General features: G+C 44.1%; 1 protein-coding gene across 2 annotated transcripts in view; it reads left to right on the plus strand.

The window, feature by feature from the left end:
* The window catches only part of PRDX2 (peroxiredoxin 2), a 176,868-nt gene extending 168,670 nt beyond the window's left edge, over positions 1-8,198 (plus strand). Inside the window, exons 1-6 of one of the 2 annotated variants that reach the window (XM_072149661.1) lie at positions 4,410-4,562; positions 4,800-4,907; positions 5,827-5,980; positions 7,345-7,467; positions 7,536-7,666; positions 7,958-8,198. In XM_072149661.1, the coding sequence (XP_072005762.1) occupies positions 4,805-4,907; positions 5,827-5,980; positions 7,345-7,467; positions 7,536-7,666; positions 7,958-8,043 (597 nt within the window). In that variant the 5' untranslated portion in view covers positions 4,410-4,562; positions 4,800-4,804 and the 3' untranslated portion in view covers positions 8,044-8,198. Of the gene's footprint in view, positions 1-4,409; positions 4,563-4,799; positions 4,908-5,826; positions 5,981-7,344; positions 7,468-7,535; positions 7,667-7,957 lie in introns of those variants that run through there. The other variant, XM_072149662.1, reaches the window with a different exon arrangement.
* The last annotated feature ends 506 nt before the right edge of the window (positions 8,199-8,704 follow it).

Here is an 8,704-nt window from a genome sequence, read left to right on the forward strand (position 1 = left end):
ATATAGTGATTGCTGGGGGAGCTGTATATAGTGATTGCTGGGGGAGCTGTATATAGTGATTGCAGGGGGAGCTGTATATAGTGATTGCTGGGGGAGCTATATATAGTGATTGCTGGGGGAGCTGTATATAGTGATTGCTGGGGGAGCTGTATATAGTGATTGCTGGGGGAGCTGTATATAGTGATTGCTGGGGGAGCTGCTGTATATAGTGATGTCTGGGAGTTGTATATAGTGAATACTGGGCGCTAACCCTACTCAAAACACAAACACCAGATATACACAGAAACTGTATTGTTGAAAAAGCATGTAGCAAAAAAGTTTTATTAATCAATTGCCATAAAAACATACACAATCAAGGGTATGAAACAAACATTTTTTTTGGGGGGATAGCAACTAATGCTGGACAGGTTACATAAAACATTGAGGTGGCATAGTGACATGGGGATGTCAGTACACAGTGGCATATACTCTGCCTCCTGGGCCTATGGGAAGACTGTGATACAACACACAACACAGACATGTTGATTAAATCTGATATGATGAATGACTGTATAAATAACAGTGTAAATATTTATCTAGGTACCAGGATGCACGTAGCCACCAGGATGCACAAGTACCCCGAAGCGCGTTTCGGCACGCTGCCTTCGTCTGCCTACTGGGCGCTGTATATAGTTATTTCTGGGGAGTGATATATAGTGATTGCTGTTCCCTGTCTGGACTACATTCAATGGGGGCCCCCAACCCTGCAATCAGGGTTTGGTCAGTGAAAAACTGACATTTTTCATCAGAGTTCAATCAGTTTTAGTCAGAGTTTGTTCAGTGTCTCACACGCAGATAACGCGGGTGATAAGGACTCAGGACTGAGCTCTATCTTTTCTATGGCAAGTGATCAGTGAAAAATCGCATTGCACTTGCATTGGACTTTCATGTGTCTCAGAGTGCGATGCGTTTTTGATGCATCACCATAGACTTGTATGGTGCATTTTTTACTTGCAAAAGTAGCGTATGCTGGGATCTAAACGTGCTTTAACCCCATAGCGCAATAAGACGTACCCTTACGTCTTACTGCGCATGGGGGAGTATGAAGAGGGCTCACGGGCTGAGCCCTCTTCATACTCACCGGGCATTTGCTTCATAATGAAGCAAACGCCCGTCGCTAACACCCGCGATCGGTGCTTGCACCGATCGCGGGTGTTAACCCTTTGTTCGCCGCCGGCAAAGCTGCCGGTGGCATTAAAGAGCCGGCGGCGCGTGGGCGCCGCCATCTTGGCTCCGATCGTCACTCCCCGTGACGTCACCGGGGAGCGGCGATCTGTTGCCATGACAGCCTGGGATCACACAAAGATCCGAGGCTGTCATGATCGAGGCTATCTATTACAATGTGCGATCTGCACATTGTTATAGATGGTATGCAAAATCCCCATATACTGCCATACTGTAGTAAGGCAGTATATGGTAGGATCAATCAGACAACCTAGGGTTAAAGTACCCTAGGGAGTCTGAAAAATAGTTAAAAAAATAAATAAAAAAAAGTAAAAAAAAAAAAATTATATTAAAAAAACATAAAAATTCAAATCACCCCCCTTTCCCTAGAACTGATATAAATATAAATAAACCGTAAAAATCATAAACACATTAGGTATCGCCGCGTCCGAAAATGCCCGATCTATCAAAATATAATAACCGTTTTTCACTGCGTTTAACCCCGTAGCGGAAAATAGCGCCCGAAGTCGCAAATGGCATTTTTTTGCCATTTTGAAAAATAGAAAAAATTCTATAAAAAGTGATCAAAAGGTCGCACAGTCCTAAAAATAGAAGCATTGAAAACGTCATCAGAAGTCGCGAAAAATGACACCACTCACAGCTCCATACACCAAAGTATGAAAAAGTTATTAGCGCAAGAACACGGCAAAATGAAGAATTTTTTTTCTGTACAGGAGGTTTTAATTTTTGTAAATGTATGAAAACATTATAAAACCTATACAAATTTGTTATCCACTTGATCGTATTGACCCAATGAATGAAATAGACCTGTCATTTGGGGCGCACAGTGAAAGCTGTAAAAACCAAGCCCACAAGAAATGGCGCAAATGTGTTTTTCCATCATTTTCACTGCATTTAGAATTTTTTTCCCGCTTCCCAGTACACGGCATGGAATATTTAATACCATCACTATGAAGTGCAATTTGTTATGCAGAAAATAAGCCATCACATAGCTCTGTATACGGAAAAATAAAAAAGTTATAGATTTTTGAAGGTGGGGAGTGAAAAATAAAAACGCAAAAACGAAAAAGGGCCTGGTCCTTAAGGGGTTAAAAAACGCACGTGTGTGCGTGAAAAAAAAATCTGATAAAACTCATTGGGGCTCATTTACTAAGGGTCCGCGGAGCGCATTTTCATCAGGTTTCGCAACGATTTCCAAGTAGCGCCGCATTTAATAGGGGTTATTGGCGCACACGATCGGATTTTGGCGCATCGCCGCTGGCTTTCACGCGACACAAATCAGGCGGCAGGACGTCGGACGATTCAATGGATTCGGACAACGCGCAGGATTTAACATCGGAAATTGTGTCACAAGACACGCACTTACAAGCACCGGGAAGAAGGTGAACTCCGCCGGATCTCAGCGGGGAAGCGACACATGCAGGATATCAGGCGCACTAGCAACGTGAATCGCGCTGGACTTAATCTTCGTTGGACCGTCCGGATCGGGGATCACGACAGCACCGGGTAAGTAAATGTGCCCCATTGATTACAATGGGTCGGAGCGCACTGCAAGTTCTGCACATCACAAGCAGACGCAGAGCACGCGCGTGAAAAACGCATGTGTGAAAGGGGCCTAAGGTCACACCTTCCGCTAATGCTGCATTCATAACGCAATGCTAGAGCCTGGGGGGGACGAGCCGAGGCCCGATCACATATATGTTTCCAGGGAAACCAGACCCCCGTGTCTTGTATTATTTAAATGCATGACCCCTGGGCTTGATTACCGACCGCATGCTTTTCCCTGGAAACAGATATGCGATTGGACCGATTCTGTCATAATTTTTACATAATTTTCTATGGATCCCTCTGTTTTTTTTGTATTTTTTTTAGGCTCATTCACACGGCCGTTGTAATGGTAGTGATCTGGTTGCATGATTAGTGAACAGATCACAGACCCTATCACCCCATAGACCTGTATGGCTCCCGGTCGTGATGTGGTAATAGTTTGTCACCAAATTATTGGGGCAGATTTATCAAGCTGTCTGAAAGTCAGAATATTTCTAGTTGCCCATGGAAACCAATCACAGCTCCCCTTTAAAATATTCATGAGCACTGATAAAATGAAAGCTGAGCTGTGATTGGCTGCCTTGGGCAACTAGAAATATTCTGACTTGACTGCTTGATAAATCTGAATCAGCCGCTTATCTTCCTATGGAGGGAGAAGGGATGAAGAGCAGGCGAGGCGAGCACACGGCCATCTGAATGAGCCCTTATCCTGACCGCGCTTAGATTTTACATTCCTGAGTTTCGAGGCGACGTCTAGTGACCAAAGCAGAGGAATTTTAAAAAAACCTAACAGATGCCTAAAAAAATAATGAAAAACAGAAACTAAACAGAAAGCAAGATTTGTAGTTTTTAACATGAATCTGCTAAAGGTATCCATGAAAAAAAGAATACTTTGCTATTAATGTAAGATCCGTCCAGAAATCCCTTTCAATTACAATCCATTTTCTACAAAAAACAAACTCCATAATGGAAGCAAAAAACGCAGATGGGAACTGGGCCTCAGGTGTTGTCCCAGGAGAGAGTCATCGTATTTTAGTAGCAGCAGGACTGTGATATATGAGGAAAGATTTATCACAAAAAGTGTGACAGTTTTCTGGTGTACAAGGCCTGAAATAATTCCAATTCCTGGAACACGACCACCTGAATTATTTGGCGAGGTGGTTTATAATACACCACCGTAAGATAAATTCCCCCATGTCAGAGAAATGTACACAAAATAAACAAAAGAATAAGAATAAATATTAATAAACCTCCGGCCATGGGAACACATTATTAGGGGGTCAACGTGCACACAAACAACACTATATTTATATAGGGGGAAATATATTATTTATTTGTACGTTTTGTAGCCAAAATGAAACCAAATATAAAAAAAATATATAAATATGTTTTTTTATTTTATTTGTAAAAGTTATAAAAAAAAAAAGAAGAAGAAGAAGATTGGGAGTATATATACGACACAGGGCACACTGCACGGTATACAGCGCCGCACCACGTGACCGCTCACAGAAGATGCTGTGAGGAGAAGGCGGCAGGTGTGGACGAGACTATTAACGGGGGGAGCATTCTCCGCGTTTGCCTCCACTTACACTACCTCATACCGCGCTATGGCGAAGATGCTATCACCTCGCTATTCTCCTATTAGAAATACAATACAAGGCGCCATCTTTAGTGACAAGGATCAGCAAAGGATCGCTCTCCCCTTCGTACTCAGTGGTACGATCCAAGGATGTATAAGGGTCAGTCTGAGAAGGGCCCGCTCTGTGTGTGCTGAGACACGGAAGAGGGATGTAAGTGCTGTGTGTATTGTACTCTATACCGGAGGCTGATGTGCTGGAATATTCCTTATATATGTGACCTCTGCCTATAGGGGTCACTCGTGTGACTTTCACTGCATGACTTCCTGCTATAGGGGGTTTTATCATATTATATAATGAGTGTCATTTTTTTGTTTAACTTTTAAATAAGTTTCTCATTTAATATTTGTCTTTACTCTTGTTTAACCTATTTTTATTTTCCCCTTGCAGACATCATGGCTGCTGGAAACGCTCACATTGGGAAGGCGGCTCCGGATTTCCAGGCCACCGCCGTGGTGAATGGCGAATTCAAGGAGATTAAACTGTCTGACTACAGGGGTGAGTGGTGTGGGCTCCTAAAGTGGCTATGTATTGGAGTTTAAGGACCTCTTAAGGTCCTATGTGCACTTGTAGAGGGATTTAAGCATTTTTAATACTGTAGTGAGACTTGCGACCCAGGTTCTCATATTCATCAGGTTCTAGTAGCAGGATACTTGGTATCAGAAGTTTGAGGTGATTTTCTGCGGATGGGTATGGAGTTTATAACTTCATACAACCCCCTTATAGACTGTTATGTCTGTTTATAGCACTTTTCTAAGATCTATAATATCCAGTAAGGGGTGCATCACCGGAGTCCCCAGGGAATTGGGTGTTTGCAGCACTCTGTATGCTTGATCCAATATGGGGTCGTCTCCTATTTATGTGACAATGTATCCTTCTGGATTCCACCAATGTTGTTGGGGGTGACTCATAGGTGTCATATCCCAATCTGAATACTTGAATTTACTTTTATTTAACCCCCTCCACGTTTTATGATCTCAGTAAGGAGATTGAGGGTCTCATCATTGCTGTAGGGAATATCAAATGCCTCATCCAGGCCTTTGAGAAAGTCCCAAGTATTTGGAATGTAAGCAAGTGATTTGTAGTTTTCTTTTATTCATTTGATGCAGATTGTGGTGCACAGTGTAGTGTAGATTCATCTAGAGACCAAACCACATCATTAATTGCTAATCCACACTAACCACCTGACTAAACCCTGGGGTGCAGATGTTACAGTGCTGGGGATGTGTCTCCAGGTATAATGTTGATAATACAAGGAGTCCCTCCTTTCATGTTCTGCTGGCAAGTAGGGACTCATTTTACTGCGATGCAAGGAATCCCATCCCCAGCACTGTAACAGGGGCATGTACTTCTGGGTGTAGTGTACAGTACATGTTGGAGACAGGTGTGCATGATATTGTACATGTGTTCTTTGCAGGTAAATATGTTGTGCTGTTCTTCTACCCCCTGGACTTCACCTTTGTCTGCCCGACCGAGATCATCGCCTTCAGCGAGCACGCAGACGAGTTCCGCAAGATCGGATGTGAAGTCATCGGAGCATCTGTAGACTCTCACTTCACCCACCTGGCATGGTGAGATCCTCGGTGCATATTGTCTGGTAGTGTAAGCTGTACTAGAACACTGGGTAACCGTAGGGTGAACACTTCAGGTCACGTCAGGCTTCTTGTACCAATCTGTCAGCTTTCTTGGATTCTCATATTTGGGGCTCTTAGCACTTTTTCAGTATGGCTGCTATATCACAATCTGATTTTTTTTGTTTATGGACACTGTAGGTTCTGTATAGGTTTCTAGTCCAAGATGTCAGGCACCCACACTTATATGGGTTATACACAGACCTATCTACTTTATATAATGGGTTTCAGATTCCCTTGCCAAATTTCTCAGTAGCTGATGCCTTTGTCACTACTATGACCGGCTCACACTGGCGACTCCTGGCATTGGAGGTTAATGTACTCAAAGGATGGTGTAAACTGCAGAGGGGTGTGGAGGTGTTTATCGTGGGCAGCATCTTTTCTTATCTGTACAGTTCTGTTCGTCTCCTCCCTGTAAATACAATGGATATCTTAAAGTAACGGCTCCTCAGAGAGCAATGTCTTATCTGGAGGCTGCAGCTGCTGCTATGTTGCACTGGGCAGAGGCCGCAGCTTCCAGGATAATCTAGTGCAGTGATGGTGAACCTTTTAGAGACAGTGCCCAAACTACAACCAAACCAACTTATTTAAATGCAAAGTGCCTACAATTTAAGCAGTAACAGGTCGTTAACTGTTTTGTCACAGCTTCTAATTGTATAGGCACCCGGAGGACACAATACAGTTGAAAGAAAGAGAAGATTGCAGCTTCCCTCCAGGGGCCTCTGAACAGGAACACAGCCTTGTCTGCACCTCCTTGCTCCTCCTGTAGTCCCAGACAGCTAAGGATGTGTATCTTTAAAATGGCACAGATCCCAGCACATCCTTGGTGGCCAGGGACTGCAGGAGGAGGTTTTGAGTCCAGTATGGAAAATCTGTGCTGGGGTGAAGGCCTGAGTGCCCACAGAGGGCTTTGAGTGCCACCTCTGGCACCTGTGCCATAGGTTCGCCACCACTGATCTAGTGAATGACAATGGTCTTGACGGTCTCATGCCTCACACTAAATTATGCACCAGTCTGAGCCGTAGTGTTGTAACAAAATACTTTGTCACCAGCAGATGGATCATTGGAATGGTCTTTGATATTTGATCTGTGTACATTACTGCCTCTTGTGCCGCTGCTCAGTTTACTCCATTGCTTTTGTAATTTTGTGTCACAGCAATAACATGATAAAACAGATTATGTTGGTTGTAACTGATGCTGTGGTAGATTCTGTCTGCAGCACCTAAGTGGTTAAGGCACATCCACATGGTGGTGGAGGATGCTTGGGATTGCTGATGTTTAACCTGCAATAACTTTCTCCTCAGGACTAATGTTCCTCGCAAGGACGGAGGTTTGGGATCTATGAACATCCCCCTGTTGTCAGACCTGAAGCACACAATCTCCAGGGACTATGGTGTCCTCAAGGAGGAGGATGGAGTAGCATACAGGTAAGATGATGTCACATAGATAAATCCTACTCCATGGCTGCAGAGACTGACCAGATTCTGTCCCATAGGGGTCTGTTCATCATAGACAGCAAGGGCATCCTCCGTCAGATTACCATCAATGATCTCCCAGTTGGCCGCTCTGTAGATGAGGTGATGAGACTGGTGCAAGCATTCCAGTTCACTGACCAACACGGAGAAGGTAAGATGTGATCTGCTTTTGTTGCCTCTGTAGAATATTATAAGTGATAATGGAAGATGTGTGCACTGGTTTTATAACTTCATGGTGGACATGTAGAAGTCTCAGCCTTCATGTGACTACTGTGGTGTTCTTACATTCTTTCCTGTGGTGTTCCATCCTACACATCTAAAACAGTCTCTATTTCTGACTGAACGCTCATATGTCTGCCTGATATTAATCTAGATGACTGCACTTGAACACTGATGTTCATCACCCAGTACAATCTGCCTGACTTCTTGTCTCTCCCTGTAGTGTGTCCTGCAGGATGGAAGCCCGGCAGCCGCACCATCAAACCCAATGTGAAGGACAGCAAGGAATATTTCTCCAAAGAGCACTGAGCCAGTCCTGACTCCACACTGTGAAGTACCCTACGGCTGGAGGGATCCTCATGTGCACTGACCTGTGGTACTGACCTGTCTGCTGCCACCTCCACCCTCCTCGCCAGGGAAACTACAGCACTTAGTATTGTTCTTAAATAAAAAGTTACTAGTTACTGCTGGCTCCTACATAGAAATATTTACTGTGGGAAATCATGGGAGGTGACCAAAATTGACACCTGTACAGCAAGGATGCACAACAAACTGTGGTCTGTGTGACTTGTCACTGCTCAACTGCATGGTGCAGTACTAATGACAAGATCCATAGATCAAACAAAGGACAGACCACATAATATACTGCCCCACCACTGTACTAGATAGCACCTAACTAAAACTAGACCATTACCGATACAGACCATCAAACATGACTGGCTATGCCAGAGGTGTAGCTGACTGTATAATACAAAGCATACATGGTGCTGTCTATTATAAGAGATCCAGTGATCACATGTCAGTGTCCCTTGTAAGGCTATATTCACAAACATGCGGCAGCTGTGCAGAGCTTGGCAGGCACGTGTTGGAGTTTGGGAGAGGAAGGGGTGAGGACTCACCCCTGTACTTCTCCATGGCAATGTGTGGCACATGGGGCCATATTCTGGGGGAAGGATGGGACATGTCCTAT

Source organism: Engystomops pustulosus, chromosome 4 (genome assembly GCF_040894005.1).
Source record: "Engystomops pustulosus chromosome 4, aEngPut4.maternal, whole genome shotgun sequence".
Lineage (NCBI taxonomy): Eukaryota > Metazoa > Chordata > Amphibia > Anura > Leptodactylidae > Engystomops > Engystomops pustulosus.